This window comes from Parasteatoda tepidariorum, chromosome 5 (genome assembly GCF_043381705.1).
Source record: "Parasteatoda tepidariorum isolate YZ-2023 chromosome 5, CAS_Ptep_4.0, whole genome shotgun sequence".
NCBI classification, from domain to species: Eukaryota; Metazoa; Arthropoda; class Arachnida; order Araneae; family Theridiidae; genus Parasteatoda; species Parasteatoda tepidariorum.
In genome coordinates, this window is record NC_092208.1 from 40,422,026 (window position 1) to 40,444,794 (window position 22,769).

General features: G+C 27.1%; 1 protein-coding gene across 2 annotated transcripts in view; it reads left to right on the forward strand.

Annotated features, from left to right (window-relative positions):
- The window catches only part of LOC107450823 (RRM_XMAS2 and SAC3_GANP domain-containing protein xmas), a 50,377-nt gene extending 28,181 nt beyond the window's left edge, over window positions 1-22,196 (forward strand). Inside the window, exons 14-29 of one of the 2 annotated variants that reach the window (XM_043043217.2) lie at window positions 866-984; window positions 1,325-1,381; window positions 2,292-2,471; window positions 4,655-4,818; window positions 6,945-7,186; window positions 8,101-8,256; window positions 9,597-9,821; window positions 13,042-13,197; window positions 13,292-13,418; window positions 15,283-15,448; window positions 15,544-15,643; window positions 17,885-17,993; window positions 18,072-18,206; window positions 20,320-20,457; window positions 20,538-20,702; window positions 21,299-22,196. In XM_043043217.2, coding sequence (XP_042899151.1) covers window positions 866-984; window positions 1,325-1,381; window positions 2,292-2,471; window positions 4,655-4,818; window positions 6,945-7,186; window positions 8,101-8,256; window positions 9,597-9,821; window positions 13,042-13,197; window positions 13,292-13,418; window positions 15,283-15,448; window positions 15,544-15,643; window positions 17,885-17,993; window positions 18,072-18,206; window positions 20,320-20,457; window positions 20,538-20,702; window positions 21,299-21,453 — 2,394 coding nt within the window. In that variant the 3' untranslated portion in view covers window positions 21,454-22,196. The remainder of the gene's footprint in view (window positions 1-865; window positions 985-1,324; window positions 1,382-2,291; window positions 2,472-4,654; window positions 4,819-6,944; window positions 7,187-8,100; window positions 8,257-9,596; window positions 9,822-13,041; window positions 13,198-13,291; window positions 13,419-15,282; window positions 15,449-15,543; window positions 15,644-17,884; window positions 17,994-18,071; window positions 18,207-20,319; window positions 20,458-20,537; window positions 20,703-21,298) is intronic. The other variant, XM_043043221.2, reaches the window with a different exon arrangement.
- The last annotated feature ends 573 nt before the right edge of the window (window positions 22,197-22,769 follow it).

Here is a 22,769-nt window from a genome sequence, read left to right on the forward strand (position 1 = left end):
CTATATCTAAATTGAGGAGATGGTCTTACAGATGAGTGGTGCTGCCATCTATTCACGAGGTTCTCAGCTAAGACATACTTTCAGCCTTGCAGTGCTCTTGTCAAAATGAGAGACTCACTTTCCTTACTTAATTTGCAAAAAACCAATTGATCACAAGCTTTGCTTGTCCAAGAGTTATTAGAAACAACAGCAGTTAAAGCTTGTTATCTCATTTCTGTTTATATTGCTATTAGCAAACAGCCTAAAAATTAAAACTCAAAACTAGCTGAAATTTTTAAAACTTGACATTGTCTGTTTTTTATAAGCATTTTGATCATTACCTTATCAATATTCCTTGAAAGTATAAATTAGCAAAATGCCCAGTAACCATAAATAAAATTAATGTGCAATATACGTTCTTTTTTTAGGATGAAATTTTGACAAATTTTGTAACCAATCAATATTTATGTAAACTTAAAAGCTATTGGTTTTCTGGCTTTTTACATATTATTAATACAATAATATAAAATTTAATATATACAGTAATATAAAGTTTATGAAGACTCCTCCCTATTTCATTTATAAAATTAATTAATTAGGCAAAATTGGAAGATTTAACAAATTATTTTCTTTTTTTTAGCTATGGTATTACTAAAATAAATAAATTTATTTTGTTCTGAATTAAAATTAAAACTTTTAACTCTTTAATATGAATTGACTCAACTAAGCTTGATCAGACAATGTTTAAAACAATTTTTTTTTATGCCATTTCCTGTACTTAGTATAGGATTTATAATAATTAAAAAAAAAATTTTGTGCCTACATAAATAACTATTCTTAATTTTTAGTAATTAGTTAAATGTATTTTTTCTTTCTTAAAATTCAGGATAAAACAGAGGGAATAATTAATGATAAAGAAGTTGCGGATGGTGTTTCAATTGCTTTTAGTTTAGGTAAAAATGAAACAGATGATCAGAAAATGGCTGAGCTTGATTTTACTGAAAAGTAAGAAACTTTTTTAACTTTCATTAAAATTAAGTAAAAAAATTTTTTTTTCTCTGTTAGTGCTCATGTATTCTCTTTTATATCAGTTACACTGAACAATGCTTCGTAATTAATTGTAAATGTTTACTTTGTTTTCATAGTTCTGATAGTTATGGCATTTCANATGATCAGAAAATTGCTGAGCTTGATTTTACTGAAAAGTAAGACACTTTTTTAACTTTCATTAAAATTAAGTAAAAAAATTTTTTTTTCTCTGTTAGTGCTCATGTATTCTCTTTTATATCAGTTACACTGAACAATGCTTCATAATTAATTGTAAATGTTTACTTTGTTTTCATAGCTCTGATAGTTATGGCATTTCATCAGGTGAAGATGAAGAGGTATTATTGAAATTAAAGTAAGTGAAATTATTCATTATTTGCTACAATTGTTTGATTAAAAATCTGGTCTTTGTTTTTGTCATATGGGTAAACTCAAATTTTAGACCTTATCCAATTAAATTGGAATTTCATATATAATTTGTTTTTATCTGCTGGCTAAAATGATTGTTCAAAATTGTCACTCATTATAAATTAATCTATGCAAACTCTTGCTCTGATGAATGCAGGCCAAGCTCACCAGCCATTGACCTTTTTTGATTTGAGTCGAAAAGCTGTGCCTTTTGTATTACAAGAGCACCACAAGGGTGAAAGTAAGTCTTAACTCAGAACTCCACCATATATATTTCAGTGCCACTCATTTGTAAGGTCACTTCCTCAATGGGGCAGGAATTTTTTCCAGATCCCTGCACCTATTATACTGCTCAGCGACCAACCACAGGACTTCTGATTTCTTAGATTTTATGAGCACATATGTCACATGTACTTGGTGCGTCTTAGCGGAATCGAGAATTGAACCCTCCAGATCGGAGTCCGGTTCTCCAACTAACCATTGGGTCACCAGAGCTCCTGATGAATGCTTCATTGCATGGTGTAACCCTTTTTTATTTAACTAATTTAATCAAGGAGAATTTGCAGTTTCCATCTATCCCTTTTTTAAATAGACTTTGAGGCCTTATCATCAAAATTTGAAAACTGAAATTTCATTCTGGTTCATAAAAAAGTTATTTTAATAATTGTTGATACAGTTGTATGTGCTGATTTTTTTTTTTTAGAATCTTAAAAATTTATAAGTTTGATATTCAGGGATGAGATTCTTCCGCGGATTCGCGGATTTCCGCTTTTTTTCAGATTTTTCCATTTTTCCCGCTAATTTCCGCTGAAATTTTTTTTTGCCCAAGNTTATTGCAATTTTTTCCCCATACATAGAGCTGAAACTGAAGCTGCATTAATTGCTGATGTGAGTGATGAAGTCTATACTCAGTGCATTGAAGAAATTTCTTCTAAAATTTGTGAAGAAATTATTGCTGAAGAGTGGAGTTACAAAAGAAAGCGTGATGAAGAATTGGCTAGGAAGCAAAAACAGATTGTCATGGGAACTGTTTATAAGTAATGTTTTTCTGGATCAATTTTTACTCATACATTTTGACAAAAATCATTTTAATCCTGATTCTATAATCTGTTCTTTCTATTATTTATTCTTCTTTTATCCATTCTTACTCCGTTTCACATTAAAGAATAAAAATTTAGTTTTTGAAAATTTATTGATTACAAATAAAAATATATTTTGTGGTGATATTTTTTAATTATGTGTTCTATGATACTATTTTTCCTGTTATTTTACTTCTCTGTTATATACCATATTTCTTAGCTTTTTAATTTAATTTTCTTCTGAAATCTTTTTTTCCTAATAAATAAAGCATTAAATTAATTTTTAATTAATACAATTCACTCAATGAGTGGATGAGTCTTCCTTTTCATAGCAGCTTACCTTTTATTTCAAAACAAGTGTGCAACCAGTTATTATTCAATACATATTATGCGAGCAAATTTCAAAAATCTATTTTTAATTGTTCTTTCTTCTACCACTTTAATGTTAGCATAGTATATATTGAATTCTCGAACATATATTTTTTCTTTGAGTTTCTTTTGCTGAGTTTTTTAAAATATGAACAACAATTAATTATGGCTAAATTCACTTTTCATGTTATATCAATCAATATTGGATCTATCCTTATGTTTTAAGGTGTTTGTTAATATTTTTAATTAATTGTACTTTTAATTACTATAAGGTGAATGCAAGGCTTGGGGTGTTTGGCTTATCTTGTCCCTGAGTCAGAATGTTAAGGAATTATTGAAAAAAAAAGAGAGATACATTGAAGTTGCATGCTTGATTTTCTTTTGATAATGAACTAATAATTAGACATAGCTGCTAAAGAAACTGTTATCATTCATTGAGATAAGGCCTTGTTTCTTGAATCCCACTCGCTTTAATTAGATGAAAATTATTTAATAAAAAATTCTACAAATCTTTTGTTCGCTTGTGAGAAGATTTCGTCTGAACTCCACTTTTAAATATTCACCCATATCTAGGATTTTCTATCATAAAATCTAAAGATTCTTTTAACTTTTCTTAGCAAAATATAAATTAATGCTTTACTTAGCTTTGTTTTGTAATTTTGTGCTGGCAGGAAATGTTCTGTAGGGAATAGGTCTTGCAGCTGCACTTTCTGGGCCTTATTTCAGTGTTTACTATTTTAAGTTCATTTTTTTAAAAAAAAATAATTATAAATATGTTCATTAAAATGAATAATCATTTCATTTCAACTGAATGATTTGAATACATTTGTATTTGTTTAATTTCATTATTTTGAAAACAAAATGTGGACAATTTTGATTTCTTTCTTCTTAAATGATTACAAAAACTCATCAATAATTAATTATCAATGATTACAAAAACTCAAAAGTCTTCAAATGCTATTTCTTGTAAACAACCAATTCTTTGATAAATATATCTTTTAATCCACACCAATTTCCTTAATAATATGTGGCTTTCAATAAAATCCTGTCACCACTGCATCCAGTATTTGGTAGGCTTGCTTTCCAAGATAATTTATTCACATTATTCATAATATTTAATTTGCTTATTGTAATAGTACAAGACGAATAAAAAAAATGAGTTGGTTCTTGATAGGTTAGACTTTTAATTTGGCAGAAAACAAATTGCATAACTTATTGTGGAAAGTTATGAAAATTAATTATCATATTCATGTACTTGATTTGTTTTTCCATTCTTCTGATGTTATTATCAATGTTTTGTTCACACTGGTTTGCAATTTTTTTTATTAGATTACCATAGTTTTTACTGTTACTTTTAATCATGTGAACTAGAAATATCTCAAAAGAAATGTATTTCAGTTACAAAATTTTAATCATGTTTGTCTCATTTCCAAATCATTTTTTATTTATTCAGATTATTAAATTCAATTATTGTTACTATTGAACAAGCTCTTCTAGTATGCATCCTGTTCTAAAATTTAAGCAAATTATGTTGAATAAATTTATTACAGAGTTTATAGGGAATTTTTACTAATGTGATTGAAAAATATTACTGCAAATTCAAAAAAATTAACAAATGAGATTTTTTTTTTTAAATATGCATAGATGTGAAAAAGGGCCTGTTGATAAATATTATAATAACAGCTTACTTTTATCGAAATGACATTTTGCCTTAAAGTAATTATCATTAAAATTCTGAAAATAGTTCAATTAAGAGTAATTTTAATGTTTAGATGGAAACTATACTGCCAACGGAAAAAGCAGAGAAAAATTATTGAAGATTTTGAACCCTCATCATCTTGGGTGCCTATGCTAATGAACTCAGAATATGTTTCATCAGGTGCTACCAGTCCTTTTACTGCTTATAAGACTCACTGTTCTGTTTCTCGCTTGGCAGGTATTTATATGAATGATGCATTTGTCTAAAATTATTTTGCTCTAAATAAAGAATTAAAAAGAATTAATATTTAAGTATAACTGGAAAGCGGTTTAAGGAATTTACTTTTTAAAATTTAAACAGAAACATTTTAATGTTCACTAAATATTTTTGTTTTTCTTTATATAATTTATATATAAAAAAATCAATGTATTTCTACATTTTAATTATTTTATAATTATAACATTTCTAATTTATTTTGTTTCATTGATTGATTTCTATAGCAAATAACTGCCAAACTGGGGAAATCTTGCAAATAAGGGAAATGTTTATTCCACACAAATTGTTCAATAATTAAATATCAAGTTCAGCAGCAGAACTCTAGTGGATAATTCTGAAATTAAAAATGAATAATAAAAATGCCATAGCTAAAAATAATTACAATGAAAAGGCCTTAGTGCTTGCGGAAGGAATTTAAAATACAATTCTGAGCATTTCCTATTCAAAATTATTTTTTTTAATAATTTTTATGCAAAGGTGTTTTTTTCGTTTGACTTCTTCATTGCCTTAATTTTTCAGAGATGGGATATTCATCAAATCTGCAAAATTTGGCTGAAACCAAAAATTATTTCATCGGAAATTCTGCACTAGAAGAACAATCATAAACTCAACTATGAAATAATGATATATTATTATGTTGCAAATGAAATAAGTAATTCAGCAGTAAATCATTGAAATAATAATTATAAATTCTATAAATGAATCTATGTAATTCTACTTTAAATCCAAAATAATGGATTTCAATTGCTTTCAAAATCAAGCTTTTCAAAAATATGTAAAATTTTATGATATACATTATTGTATAATTCAAACGGAAAACAATCACATGCATCAAATCATTAAATGCTAATTAAAAATAACATAATTACATGTAAATGAAGTGATTAAGGAGCTTAAAAGTTTCAAGGAAGTTATTAAAATTTAATAACAGGGTGGCCACCCACCTGGAAAACCTTGAAAACCTGGAATTATCAGGGAACTTTTTTTATACTGGAAAAAACCTGGAAATATCAGGGAAATTTGGATAAAAACCTGGAAAAATCAGGGAATTTTAAAGAAAAGCTGGAAATTTTTTCTTCGATAATTTTTTTAATTTAACTATTTTAAATTATATACTAATTTTCTTAATTTAAATTATTTCATCCATTATACCCACTTTTTTTTAATGGAAATGTATCGCCAAACAGTTGAAATATCATCAACTCAGCAATACTTTGCTCGCATCAAAATTTGCTCCATTACAGCTCTGTTAAGCTAGAATGCTACATAAAATTCTCTCACGATTGCTAAATGAATGTAGAAACCTTTGACCGCTGTGGGACTGTGCAATTTAGGAAAGATTTTGGTGGAGGTGGANTGAAAAAGAATACAGTATATAACATTGGATCCAAGAGGGTAAACAGGTAAGTGAAAGATTGTAAACATTAAAAACATTGAATCAAAAGGTAAATTAGACAAGCAAAAGCAATTTAAACGTAAGAAATTGAACCAACAGGCTTCCAGAATATAAAATATAAAATATCATTGAACCAAAAGGGTTCCAAAGTTAAAAACAAATAAATAGCAATGAAGTGAAGTGAGTAGAATTAAAAGAAAGCATTAAGAGCAATTAGCTGTTTGTGGCAGGGCAGGTGGTCGCTATGCAACCCCGAGAGATGTTAATTAGGTGCAAAGATCTAAATTTGATTCATATGAAGAGGGTCCATGAGATCGTCTGGTGTCATTATATCTACCAGGGTACGTTTAATAATCTCAGTGATAGCATATTTTTGTGCTTTAGATCGGAACCAAAGAGTCAAGTCGTTCATATTACGAAAGAGATTTCCTCGGAGTGTCCGGAATTTGTCACATTCGGCGATTAGGTGTTTAAGAGATTGATATTTTCCACAGTATTTACAGCTGAATTTTATTATTTCAAAGGAATAAACTTTTTTTTTACCATAATAATGAAATAAAGGAATTTATTCTCAGTTTAAGGAGTTCTAATTTTAAAAAAAAAAATAAATTAAGTGGTATTTTAGATTTACTGTTTCTATGTCTATAGCATTAACACATTGATCTTTTAGTAATATAATATTTTATTGTAGATTCAAAAATTGAACAGCGAAAGCAAAAAGTTGGCTGGGAGCCACTAGATGACAAGAGTTTTTCAAGTGTATCAAAGCTTGCTGACTTCCCTCCTGCATATCTTAAAAATACTGGAATCACTCAATACTTTAAACTTGGCATTTTATTCATAAATTATGGTGAAGATAAATTATCTACTTTGCTTGAATGGTTGTCGGCAAAATTAAAGCTTACTCCTATACCAAACTCATCTGGGAGAAATGTAAGTTTTTATTTTAAATGCTTGGGTAATGTATATTAAAATGTTATATCTGTTTGATAGCGATAAATATATGCAAATTAAGGACGTTAAGAAATGTTATTTACTGTGCGAGTTTGGATTAGAAATTTCATGTTTACTTTAAGATTCAAAAGATTATTCAGTAGCCTGTAATTAAATTGATAAAATCTTCTTTTTTGGTCAGTTTAATATTGTAATTAAAAGTTAGTTAGAAATATCTTTTACTTTCCTTAAGAATTGTATATTTTGAAAATAAGTTCTAATGTTCGCTAGAAGTAAACTGAATGTACTTTGACACTCAATTTCTTTTCATATGCAAAGTGTCCCATAATTGGTGCAAATTTCCAGGAGAGTTAGAAATTTTTTTTTCTTTTCATTAAAAGAATGAGGAATTACATAGCAACAAATATCCTAAAATTAAAAAAAACAAGTATTCAAAAATGTCCTAAAAGGAAAAGAACTGTTCCAAAAATTAAACTAAAATTTTAAATTAAATGTAAATGTCATCAAAGTTCAGACTTTAGTAATAAGTCACATTTCTACATTATAGGCTAAAATTTTTGTGATCAAAGCTTAAGAAAATAAGTTTTATATAAGCACATGAAACTTATACCTTTCTTGTGATTTTATTTGGTTTTCAAATAATATTTGAATTATTTAAATCTTATTTGCATTAATTTTTATTGAGACATATCATAGAGGTCCTAAAACAATTTTATATGTTACAAATAAGTCTATTTTTGTTTTAAAATAAATCTTTTTTTATGAAATGTGGTGACGCAAAAATCGTCCAATTTCTGGAAACTCCCATATCTATACATCTATTTTATTGAATTAACCCCAGATGTAAACCTTATGTTTTCTCAATACTATACACTTTTTTGTTGTTGTTGCAGAATCTCTTAAGTTTCTATGTTCTGAATGTGGGAACAACACTTGTAAGTATTGAGTGTGCAGTGTTTGATTCTTCGTCAACATCTGGACTTGAAGACTTTCTTCTTGGTGTGTCTGGAATTATTCTGTTTTGTCCTGCTAAGTTTCCTCATCAAGTGGTAGAGTATTCTTCATCTTTTCATTAAATGATATTGAAAAAGTATGGTTGAATTAAGTAACAAGTTTAATCAATGGTATATAAGTCTTTCATTGACGTGATTTTGTCTGAATGCTTGAGTTAAAAGTATCCTTGTCTTCAATGTTGGGTTCAGGATAGCCCAAAATCCAATGTTGATTAGCTGTTTCAAACTAGCAATAAAATAAAATCAGTTGTGTAGCTAGTGGTGATGATACAAGGGTTATAATTCATCTATAAAGTTAAAAATTGTTGGAAATCTTAACAAGTAATTTTTGTTAAAAAATGTTGTTATGAATTATTATTTAATATATATTTCTGCATTGCTAAGAAATTAGCAGTTTTTTAAATATTGATAAAAGTGTAATAAATTATGTTTGTACGCTACTTCGAGTATACTGACTCTTACAATTGCTACATTTGTATAGATATTTAAGTTTTTATAAGGTTAATTTTTAAAAGTGTATACTACAAGTCTAGAAATTTTTCTAAATTTTAAAAACCCAACACTTTAAGAATATCAACGCAAATTAATATTTTTCTAATGAATCAAAAATTTATTTCTGATTAAATGTTTGAAGCTGCTTAGATTTTTTTTAAAGCTTGTTTGAAAATTGGAAATATTGCTAGAAACTTTTTATCATTTTTTAATACACAAATTTTTTTGATGACTTGTTTTTGTATTAGTACTTATATTTTTGAATATAAGCTTATTTGCTTGTGAGCTGAAGAGTATGTTTTTTCTTTGAAAATTTACCCAAAATACAGAATTGTTGGTAAGCCAAAGTAAAAAAAATAGGGTGTGATACGCTTGGAAATACAAATTTACCCCCTCTCATGTAGTAACAGTAGATTTAGTGACAGTTGCAGAGTGGGTAAAAGAAGCATGGACCTTCCGAATTCGTAGTTAGAAAATTTAAAAATACTAGTATGGCTTTCATATTGTCTATTTGTCTTTTTGATGTGTTTTTTCAATTTTTGTATTTAAGCATGCCATTTAGAACTATTATTTTATGTATTTATTTTTATGTTTTGTATGTACATTTTAGAATATTTACTGATATTTTCTAATGCATGACAAAGGCGATAAGTCTTTTGGTGATGTCCTAATGGAACTTTTCAAAGTTGGTTTATGCCATTATAAGCCGACCCCCAACTTTAGCTTAGAAAATTTTCTTCAAATTCTCAGTTTATATTCACAAATATACCATATTTATTTTATATTTTATTAATTCCAAACTTTGTATACCTATGTTAAAAATATTTTACTCTTTTATTGTTTGTTTGCCCTAAACTTACACTGTCTTAATAATTTTGTTTCAGCATTTTAATGCAGCGTTGCGCTGGCTGCACACTGTGTTTGATGATAAAAACCTGCCACATCCTTTTCCATTATTCACATATATTTTGGATTCTTCTGAAAAATGCCATATTGTTAATCAGCTAGTATCCTTCTTAGACGGTCGATTGCACCTCGGTCAAAATTTCTCAACTGTGAAAATAGGAGAAATGCCTGTGGGACAAAATTATACTCAATACACCATTCAAGTAAGTATTAATTTATGTAAAATTATGCTTTGTTGTTTTATACATTTTGAGATGGAAGGTAGTTGTTGAAATGCAGAATAAATTTTAAAACAGCTACATTATCAAAAAATCATTTGTTTGATGAAAATTATTATGATTCAAACAAATGAAATTTTAAATATTGGTGTTTTCATTATAAATAATGTCATTAAGTGTGAAAGGCTGCAGTGGTTGTATCACTTAGTAAAAATGAATACGAATTGAGGTTTAAAATAGGTCTTTTTGGCACTTGAGGAAAAATAAAAGGAAAGAGTAGTATTGGGAGACCCAGAATACAGTGGTTTCAGGAAATTGAGTGAGACGTAAAAATCATTAAAATTAAAAATAGTAAGAAGAAAGCTGATGATTTAAAAGTTTGAAGATGTGTGGTGAGGTAGGGCAAGATTCTTCATGGGCTGTAGTGCCTAGAAGTAAGTGAGTGAGTGGCATTTTTCATTAATATCTAATTATTACCTATTTTCAATTTTATCTATTGAAAGCTTAATTGCTTGATATATTTCATAAGCATTTTGGTGCTCTTTTTGCTAATTACATTTTATATGAGCTACATAGCTCTTATCACAGATTATATATCTGCTTTGTCTGTACATTATTTAAAGTTTTGTGGTAAATAAAAATGCATGGTATTCTTTTTCTACCTTTTTTGGCCCATCTTTTTTTTTTGGTGATTATTCTTTTTTGTATTAGTAAGAGTAACTACTAATTAATGCAGAGTTCTCTTTAGGAATAAAAAAAAGCAATGTGCTTCCTCGTGAAAATGGGCACTCACTTATTACTGTTAAAATTTATTAAAATATGTAATACCATGAAAAAACTGAATTCGATCCTCAATTTTTAAATTATCCTCTTATACTATTTTATGTGTATATTTCACAAAGTAATTCTCACTCATTATCAAAATAGCAGAAAAACTTGATGCTTTTGAAAAATAATTAAAGGCAAGCTAAGAGACAATCTCTGTGTATAAATTTTCTTTAAATAAATAAATAAACTAAAAAAAAGGATTGATTGATATGCAACTTTAAAGTTTTTTTCTATATTTTGAATTGAAACTTATGAGAAAATAAACATCTGAAGGTACATTTTTTAAATAATAGGTATTCATTTAAAAAAAAAATATTGGTGTAATTTAAAATTATTAAAGGAATCAGTAATATACTTCCCTTCTTAATAAAAGATGTGAATATCTCTGGGGCTGAGTATCATGCGAACTTTAACTAAATAACTAGACAGTATAAGAAAATTTTCAATAAAAAGGAATGAAATTAAAAATTTAAGTTAAATAATTATTGTTAACTAAAAAATCACAAACCACCTTCATTGAAGCAGGTGATAAAGAAAACCTTTTCCTGAAGGAAATAATAATAAGGTAGCATTTTTAAGGGTTGATAGCCTATTTTTAGAAAGGGGGCAAAAAGGACTCATTTATGAGGATTAAAGGGATCCAGGCCAGGCCGCCCTTAAAAAAAAATGCTTAGGGAGAACACTGATTAGAGTTTGTAGAAAAGAATTTTTTCTGTTTTTGTAAATATAAAACAGAAAAAGAAGTTGGTGCAATGCTCTAGAAGTTATGAAATATTTTTCAAATACAGTAGAGTCTCGAAAATCCGAGGTAATTGGGGCTGACACTAACTACCTCGGATTGCTGAAAACTCGGATTTTCCGAAAAAGTAGAAAATTTTTAATAACTACGAATGAAATTAAATAAAATGATCATATTACCTTAAAATCCTTTATACTGTAGTATAATGACGTAAAAGATTCTTTACAATTTAAAAAAATTGTCAATTTTTTGTTGCTTTAGTATATTACTTCTCTTTGTTGATGCGATAGTCAGCCAACGCTTCAAAAGCAAAACATCTGCAGGGGTGGCTACAGTTTGCTGTTCTACATGTTTTAAGGGATGAGATGGAGCGTTATCTAAAAACAAAATTGCTTTGCAAGGCAAATTTTTTTTTCTCAATGCCTTCCGTGTTTCTGGAACAAAATGTTCTGAAAACCATTGTTTGAACATTTCTCGATTCATCCATGCACTTTTCTGATTTGGGTAATGTACTGGTAAGGCTTCTTTAGTGATGTTTTTTAAGGCTCTAGGTTTGGCAGATTTCCCAATCACAGTCAGTTTCATTTCATGATTTCCAGATGCATTGGCGCATGCTAAAATGGTTAATCGTTCCTTCCGTTTTTTGTGACCTGGAGCTGAATTTTCCTCTTTTGAAGCAAGGGATTTTGAGGGCAACATCTTAAAGTTCAAACCTGTTTCGTCACAGTTATATAACTGGTCAGGTGTGAGCTTTTCCGTCAATATAATGTCTTCAATCCGTTTTTGAAATGCCTGCACAGCTGACGTATCTGCCGAGAGTATTTCACTGCAAATATTTAGTTGACGTACACCATATTGTTTTTTCCAACGGTCTAACCAACCAACGCTTGCTGCGAAATCTTCTTCTCCTTCTTTGAACTGATTTCTGAAAAACACAGCTTTTTCCTGAAGAATAGGGCTACTTATAGGAGTACCTTTGCTACGCTTTTGGTTGCTAGGGGGAAAATTTGGCACCTCGAATTAAGCGGAACCTCGGACTTCTGAGACTCGAACTTACGAGACTCTACTGTAGTATTGTTTCTGAATATAAGTTATTTCCCCCCTCCCAAAAAAAGCAAAGCAGAACAATGTTTTTTTGTAAAAGATGAGAAGGGTATAGAATTCTTTGATAATTTTTGAAAATTTATAAGATGGAAAAACTCTATCACTGTTTCATTATTTTAAAAATTGCTTGTAAAAAACATTAGTTTAATATGTTATCATCTGAAAATAACCAATATACAGAATTCTGTTTAACATGTTAAGTTTATTGAAATTATGGATATTAATAATTTGTTGCTTGAATTTTCAGTTGGAGGACAATTTTTTGTTGAAAAGAAGAATTTTTATTATATTTTTATTTTGTCAAAATTTTTATAATTGAAAATTGATAACTGAATAAAATTTTGATACTTTATCTCACTTAGTGTGTGTGTTTCTATGTCTGGAGAAAATAGTGCTTGTTTTTCTTAAAATTTAAGAGTGTTTAAGCTTAGGAATTAAAAAGTTATGTATTATGTTTCCTTTTGTTTTGTATGTAAGTGAAATTTTTAACGACCAGAGTTGAAGAATATATATGTTTTTGTTGCATTATTTCAGCTAGAAAATGCCATTAAATGGGTAATTGAAAATGTGGAACAGCCTCCTAAAATAAATAGTTGCAGTTTTAGAGATTATTTGGAAGATTCTTTTGCCTCAGCCTTTGATACTTTATTTTGGAAGTTGACCCTTGCTGATTTCAAGCTTTTAATGCAAGTATGTATTCTGGTCTAGTTATTTTAATTAAACATTTTTAAACTTAATTAATTTTTGTCTAAGTAGCTGCAAGAACCTAAACATATTCTTCTAGGTTCCCCAAGAGATGATAACATTTTATAATGATGTAATGAAAACTAGAGGAACATTATTGACATCTAATTTTTTGGCTCAAGTCTTAGAATTTTGGCCTCCCAAAGAACTATTTATGCTTCAACCTGGTAAGTGGTTTTTTTTAATTTTTATTTTACCATTGTAACATTCTTAATATACTGTGTAGTAAAATGAAAATCTGAACCTCTATAAATTTCGTTCATTCTATTTCTGACATTTGAAAGCTTCAAAACAGCAAAGATTCCAATAAACAAAATATTGTAGTGATGTGTTTCTCTAATTTCCTTCAGATGAATCAGTCTCCTCTAAAACACATTTTTTCCCCTTCACGATATCATTCCATATCAGTCCTAGTTCATTAATATTGCTTTATGATAGTTTTAAATGCATTATCTTTATTTTCTGAAATAAGTTTTTTTAGAATCTATTGTTAATAACATATGTTACAAAATGCTTTTATTTTAAAACATTGTTTAGGATAAAAGCCTTTTCATTTTTGACAGTGTGTTTGTTATATATATTTAATATAATTGAAAATCAGCTTCATGCAATTACTGTGGAGTGAGACAGAACATTGAACATCTAATTAAGCACTGTCCAAGATTCCGGGCACTTCGTGGAACCCACATGAATAACTACGAAGAGGAACATCAATTCTTTGCTATATTGACCTGCAGGAAAATTGTGACTCAAATTATTAAACAAACCCTCGAGGACATTCTAGCCCCAGATCAACTGGCCCCAGTCATGAACCAACAATAGAGCATGTCATCGTTAATTTTTACTAATCAACTTTTAGCCTTACATTTTGAAATTTTATCTACTTTTGATTTTAGACTTCATCGGCTTCTAGTCAGACTTTTACTTTTAGACATATACACTTAGGACTATTAGCTTTCATTGATTTTAGTTTTGATATTTTTTATCTCTTGTTTCCTTATTATTATAATAATTTAATTCTTGACATTTACACCGATGCTATTGGATTTCATTGCCTTTAAAACATGTTTTTAATTGTCAAGTGTTATAGTTCATCCACTTTTGACTGATCACCACCACTGTCATTTGGCAAAATTTTACTGTAATTTTAGTTTTTAGAGAATTGTTTATTGTAAAAATTTTACTTTTATCTCCGTATACCTTCCTGGGGTGGGTCGGAGTTCAACCTATCTTGTATTTAATATAATTTCTTTTTGACATTGATTATCTTTCAAACTGAAAGCTAAGGTTAAAGTGTGAGTTTGCTATTTTTATTCGGCTTGTTATTAAGAGTTTTCTTAAAGAATCTAATGTTGTATTAAATTTTTATTTCAAATTTATTATATAGTTAAAGCTTTTTAGCTTGCAACAAAAATTAACTATGTTATGCATATTATAATAGCCCATTGTGCAGCTCTAAAGTGATATAAATAAAGTACCTATAAAGTACCATATAAAAATAATAGGTAATTTTCATTTTCATGCTGAAATATGCCCTTTTGTGCAATTTTGATTTAAAATGAATTAAATTTGTTTTGGAATTATAATTATATACCCTTTTATCCTAAGAAGAAAATTTAAATTAAATTTTCTAATAATCCTCTGTAAATCAGTCCATTCATTTAATATCACTATGATATTAATTAGTTATAAATTTAAACAAAGATATTATTTAATGGTCACTATATTTAGGATTTAATAATTATGATTGCATGTAAGTTCTATTTTCAAAGTTGATTTAAAGAATATAAATTATTATAATGGTGAGTCTCTCTCGACTTTGTTAAAGTGTTGCTGATATGAAGTAGGTCCCCCAGTTCTGATTATATGAGATAATTGAGATTTTGTTGTATTTACATAATTCTTATGTAATAAAAGGACGGTGTTTTCCTATTCTCTTAGCATTATAAAATAATAGCTTTAATTATATTTCGTGTTGCCTTAATTGTTTTAATTTGTGAAAATGTCTTTTACATGTCATTTATGTTTCAGATTTTAAGTTCATTGACATTGACTTCCAAAAAAAGTGTGAAGCATTCATAAATGATTTGTGTTTACCTTTGTATACTGGGGATCCTATGAATACTGCAGATATTTGGATGTATTTAAATGATATAACAGATCCTTTGGACAAAAATAAGGAATTATTGCTTTTAAGGTAAATTTATTGAATTTTAAGTTAAAGGTTAATGAATTTTAACTAGTTTTTTGAAAAAAAAATATTTTAAAATGTTACTTTTTTTTTAATTACAGCATAAGAAACTTACTTGAAAAAGACAGCAGCAACAGTTGGCCACATATTATTAGCAAGTGTGCATATTATTTAATATGCAATAAGTTTTCTACTTTTGATGTAAGTAAATGATTAAATGTTGTGTATAAATGTGTTTGATAAGTTATTTCTGTTTTTTTTTATTACATGTTTTCTGTTTTTTTTATTACATGTTTTCTGTTTTTGATAAGTATTTTCTGATTGATCTGCTGTTTAAGTCAACCCACTATTTTTACATTCACAATGGTGGAATTTGCTTGGACAAAACCTTAATTGACACTTATCCACCTTTTATTATATGGTATAATTTATACATCATATGAAATATTTTGAATGGGAGTCAGTTTTTGCTCTTTCACTCCAAATTAATGATTTTCCATCTTCTCATGTTCCCATTCTGATGAATTCTTGGCATATTATCTGTTTGTAAAATCTAACTAAGGTTAATTTTTTATTGCCAATAGTCAAATTTTGGCGAAAGAATTTCATTGCCCAATTGTATTACTTTTGAGTATAAGTCAAACACCAAAATTTTATTGCTATTTAGGGATTTGAAAAGCTGACTTATAGGCCAGAAAATATTGTAATCATTTTCTGAAGTGTTATATTTTCATTGCATTTTGATAATTTTGTACTTGATAATGGCTACTTTAAAATGATCTTGATTTTGAAATGCACTGAGTGAAAAATGCATCCCACTTACATGATTTGTTTAATATTGTGTAGTTATCTTATAGCTTAATTTAATATAATTAATGAATTTAAGCTTTGATGTTTTTAATTATTTCTGTGTAATAAACATTCTTACGAATCAGTTAAATTGTTTACTTGATTTTATACTTGAAATATTTTATAACATATATAATTATATGCATAAAAACCTCCTAACGTTCTTAAACTAAAATATCCAAAACTTAACTATTGCTTTTATCATACTAATGCTGTGTCAGAATACTTACTGTGGTTTTTTTTATAAGAGTTTCAAATAGTCAAATATCCAACAATTTTAACCCTTTGAAATTGGTTATTCATATAATAAGCTATCAAATTATTTATAAGTCTTGTTTTAAATAAAAAAATATTATATAATAATTGTTTCAAAATCTTTATTATAATAACTTTTTAAAGAAATTCAAAAGCTTGATAATAACATTTTAAGAAAACTAAAATGCTTAATTCTTTTCATTAAGCCTTTTATTTTCCCGTGTAAATACATTTTTGTCTTGAAAATAAATGAAACCTCTAGTGTAAAAAGTAGAGTTTTCTTAACACTTGAAAAGCATCAAGCAAAGTAAGAAATTGAAAAGCATCTTTCTGGAGAGCATTTCCCCCAGCGTTTCAGTTAAAAAGGAAATCAAATTTTCCTTCCATATTAAATGCTGAAGGACAAATGCAAATGACTTAAATTAATGGGAAGTTAAAATCACGGTGCAGTGTCAATTTTTTATTATATGTGATGTTGAAAAAATTACGCTTATTTAAACTTTTCAGTTTCTGTATATTTTTGTATATCAAGTACTTTTCAATAAATATTGATTTGTGGCATTTACGTGTGGAATGTGGCATTTTTAGAATGTGGCATTTATGTAAAGTTATTTATTATGTCTCTTTGTACGTTTTGTATGACACTAGGAGGAAGTTCTTTAAAGATCTTTTAAACAAGAAATTTGGAAGGAAAAAAAAAAGAGTCTAAAAATTGCTCCAACTAAAGTCATTATAATTGAAACAAATTGAATAATTAACATCTTGCATATTTAGGTTTGATAAAATTTATTTTAAATGCATATTAATAAAATCAAATAACATAGAGGAGTGTGTAACTGTTATGAATTTTAGTTATGATAAATAAAATAATTGCAACAAAATGGTGCTGAAATCGAAATTTGAAATGTTTATAAAAATTTATTTTGCATGAACTATAAGGGTGAGTGAAAAGTTAATCTTGCATTAAGAGTATGTTAAGATGTCCCACCTTGAAGAAATTTAAATAGTCACATGCAAATTTCAATGTCTTAGGAATCACAATTTAAAATTGCTCTTTAAACCCTATAGTAAGTTATGAGGAATGCTAGAAAAAAGATTTGATTTATTCCTAGATTTTTTTCCAGATTATAATTAATCATGTCATTATATATATTAAATAATTTTTTTTTTGCTGTCTGTAAGTAATAGCGACGTTGTATTTATTTTACTGATTGTAAGTAATGATACCATTATATTTGTTTTGGTGACTGTAACAGTGCCATTATGTTGAACATTTTTGCAGTTTGTATCCTTATTTTTGCACTTTGAATTTTGAAAAGATTGATTTTAAATTTTCAGGAATTCTTAGATAAAGAAGTGTATTTTATGCAAAATGACCTCGAAGCTGTAAATTTTGACAGGTATTGGCAACTTTTATCCATCTCTCTGGAGAAGAAAAGACAAATTAGTAAGTAAAAACTTTAAAAAATATTGAATTATTTTATTCAAATGTATTTCTTTATTCATCAAAAATATGTTTTTTTAGTTATGAAGCGAAAACGTTTTCAAAAGTCTTACAGAAGAGTTTCAAAATTTTTAAAAAGTAGTTCAACTTCTTTTGATTTCCAAACCCCTGAATCCATGAAAAGATCCAAGACTGATATTTTTTCTAATTCTACTGGTATGAATTTTTTCTTTTTCTTTCAGTGACTAATTTAATTTATATGTTATTTCTTTCAATTATCTATTAGCAGTTTTTTTTCTTTGTAAGCCTATGCATGCCTTGTTATAAATTTCTAGTCATCTTTAAAAAACATAAAAGACATATTACTTTTGAATATTTCTTGATATAGTATTTGTTTTCTAGTTAGAAGATTGTTAAATTCTAAAGGAATAATTCAAAACAGTCCTCTAACATTTAAATGCTGAAAAAAAAGAAAAAAACTGATAGCTTTAAAAGTAATCTCAACTATGTTGTGTAGAATTTCAGCAATAGTTTAAGATAAGTACTTTAAAATCATAACAATCTTTTGTCATATAATTATATTTAATGATATATGACTTTCATGGCATAACTAAGGGTAAAGATGCTTTTTCACATATTTGCTTAAAAATAAATAAAATTATGCCATCAAGATCATTATTTCATAAAAAATTTTTTTTTTTCATATGTAGAATTTTTTGCAAGGGCTTAATTTATATTACAAGTAGAAATGGACAGTTACAGTAAATTTTTTTTGTAATTAAATTCAACTGTAATTAAATATGTTAAAAAAAGATAGAAGATGTTTTTCAGATGTACAATAAGTTATGCCCTAATGTACCTTAATTAAAATGTGGGCTTAATATAACATACTATTTTTCTAGTATCATTGAATTTCAATAATACCCACTGAAATCTAGTTCATAGTTGACGGAATAATCTAGCTCTGAATATTTCAGATCTTTAGTTCAGTTCAGTAAATAAGGTGTAAGAATGAAGTTATGGATACTTAATATTATTTGTTCAAATAAAATCATCTGAAGCATTGTTCGCGAATTGATATGACTTGTGCTCATCTGCCGTTTGCTTACAATCACTGTGCATTGCCAGTAATGCATTTTGTGAACTCCGTAATTAAATTCAACAGTTTGAGTCTGTAATTAAATATGTCAGTACCAAGATAAGAAGTTATGCCCCAATGTAACTTAATGAAAATGTGGGTTTAATGGAACATATTTATATAATATCATTAAATTTCAATGGTATCCACTGAAACATAGTTAATAGCCGACGAAACCTTCTATCATTGAATGAAGATTTTTAAGTTCAGTAGAAAAAAATGTAAGACTTAGTTATGGATACCTGATATTACTTATTCTTATGATGCTTTATAAATACAATGAGGTTTTATTTTATGTTATTCAATTTCGGTTTAAGTGAAAGAAATGTTGAATACATTTTTATTTAGAATAGTTTTTGATTTTAAAAATGTAGAGAAACAAAAGTTTTTTATTTTTTTCAACTTGAATTTACTTTATGGAATTAATTTCAGCAAAAGAGTAGACTTTTTAAAAAAGTTGGGATTTCAGAAAACTTTGATTAATTTAAAAAAAAAAAAAAAGAAGATATTCGTTACAAAAATAAAATACTGATTTTATTGATAATGTCAAATCATATTCAACACTATAAAGCCGATAATTACCATCAACATTCTAAAGAAAGTTGCAGAAAATATTTTATTGTTATTGAATATTGTTTTAAGTTAAAAAAGTGTAGAAATTAATATATTCCAGTAAAAATCATTAACTTTGCTTTAATTGCATTAATTATATCTAAGCAAGTTGAAATAAGGCATACCCTTTAATTACCCCTATATTTTACGTAAGCAGGAATTAAATTTTGTAAATTTTTTTGCCATTTAAAAACTCTTCATTTTTCAAAGAATAGAAATGATAAGAATATATATCAAACATTACTGTCTTGTAATTATTTAATAAGTAATAGTAAAAGCACATTAGGTATTATTTAAGTTTTTTTTTCAGCTTTAGTGAAACAAAACCGTATAGCATAATAATTTCCTGAAATTATGTGGTTGAATTAAATTTCAATAAGTGAAGTTTTGAGCAGAAAGCTGTATTTTTAAAATTGTATTTCTCAGCAACCATTTGACCAATTTTGCTGACATTTTGTATTTTGTCACGTAAAATTACATTCTTTAAAATGATGTAAATAATTGTATTTATTTTTGTGCACTGTTTATTTAGAATGCATTATATTGGGATTTTTAATTATTATGTAATACTTTCAATAGCTATTGCTGATTCTGCTACATGTAAAGTGAGTAACATGTTGCAGTCGTTACAAAAAGCTATGAAAGAGCAAAGTTTAGAGTCAGAAAAGTTTTCACAAATGCTCAATGAATCTACAGGTTGTGATACTCCAAGCAGAGGTAATCTGTTATTATTTTTGAAATGATCTCCTTATTAAATTTTTCAAAATTTTCTTTTTAAGCCGTTTTCTTTTTTGAAGGCAATCAAAGCGATCATACGATAATTGAAAACAACAGCAGCACACCTTTATTCTCTAGTCATTCAAGTTCTTATCCTGCTACTAGTGTGTCCAGTATTCCATGTGAGGAATTTAATGTCACTTTTCACTCTGAGACAAATTCAAAGGAAAATACAATTTATAATGGTAGGCAAGTTTTCATTTTAATCAAATAAATTACAAAATTCAAATTAGTAATTGACATTATAGAATTGAGGGAAAACCTTTTTACTATATGCCATATGTAGGGCTGCCCAGATGCTCATAAATAGTTAATTTTCGGTATTAATTCAATAGTTAATTTTTTTAATCCATAAATAATTAATTTACTTCTGACTAAAGATTAGAAAAAAAATCATAAATTGTAAAAGAAATCCTATAAGTGTTTTTAAAACTAAATTGAATTTATTTAATTTCCAAAATGTAATTTTAATGCAGTATTTCAATGTGTCAAAAGATTTAAATGATTTAATATTTTTTTTTGTTGACCAAAACAAATGTAGGGAAAAATATATTTTATGCATTAATCTTAAATTCTTTGTTTAGTTCTTAACTTGTTTAATTAAAATATGCTTCCTTATGCGTTTTATTTTAATAATTTTTACTTTGTATTTAGTAAATAAATAATAACTTGTTTAAAATCTTTTACGTTATATAAATTTTGTCAGAAATGTAATTGTTTAAAATCTTTTTTTTTCTTCTGAAATAATAAGTATATATGTATTTTTTCCCATTTATTTAAGTGTCTTGTGATTGGCGAACTTTAGTGGGCCAACCTGCATCTTCATTTGAGTATACTTCACCTTCCAGTATATCTGAAAAATTAGCTGATTTAAAATACAATATTCAAAGAAATAAATTGTTAGAAGACAATCTCTCTCAATTGCTAAATAGTTAGTTAATTATTTTGTTGTTCTATTATTTGTACTTGGCATGCATTTTTTTATATACTGTTTACTGATAACCTGTAATCTTTTTTTCTAGTTTTTTAAATTTCTGTTGTCAAGATTTTTTTTAATGCCGAATTTTTTGAATTTCATGTACTATTACTTGTAACACAATTTTAAAAGGCTCTCTTATCTGAAAAGATTTTAGTTTTTTCTTATTTGAAAAGAGAAAGTTATACAGAGTCTTCTTCTTTATTCATTTTTTTTTGTCTTCTTCAACTTAGCTTATTGAGTGTAAAAGGTAACAAAAAATATTTAGTTATTGTCCATATTGTTTAACATTTGTCCCTGTATAAAAATTATCTTTGTTTAATGTAACACTACAATAAACATCAGCAATTCATCTTTCTTTTGGCTCTGTTTGCTATTAAAATGTTGTAACCTTCAAGTGTTTGTTAAAACAAATTATTGCCTTTTTCTTTTTACTCAAATAGTTTTTCATACTCATGAAGGTTTTTATCTTTGGCTCTTTGGTTGAAGTTTGCATTTTTGGGCTAAAAGTTATGAACTATATATTTTTTATTTAAATTTCCAATTAACTACTAGTTTTAAATGTTTAAAATTTTCCCATTAGCTTTATTTTTAAATATGTATAATTTTATGTGACTACAACAAGCTTCTAAGGGATAATTTATATTTTTGATAAAAATAAATCTAATGCTTGATATCAAAAAGAGTAAAAAAAAGGAAAAAATTAGATAATAAACAGAATTATCATAAGATATGACTGTTTTATCTGTGATATTATTTTTTCTATGTATATAATGTCATTTTATATTTCATCTATTTGTAACTTGTGTATGATTAGTTTAATTTTTTACATTGTTTGTTTATCACTATTTCATCATACTGTGTTTGTGTATATTTTATCATCATCCTTGTTGTATTTATACCAATATGTGCCTTTTTTCATATTTTCTAATTCTTTTTTTAACTTAATCCTCTGTCTTTGGATCTGAGCGATGTACATTGGAAAAAATCATCTTATCTTTTGTTTCTAAGTATTAAATCTGAGCAGAAGAAATATTTTAGAAGTTTTGTGTCAATAGATTATTAAAAATTATTCATAGTATTTTAATAATAGTTTTACAGTGTCAAATAACTACTTAACTTCAGTATTTGTATGAAAGTAGCAAAATGTTTCGTGTGATTAGACACTTTTTTTTGTGGAAATGTTTGTCCCAAAGTTTTTAACAACATGTTATCAGTAATCAACTAGGAATCATAATATTATAATCAGACTTAGATAAAAGGAAAAACTTTCTAT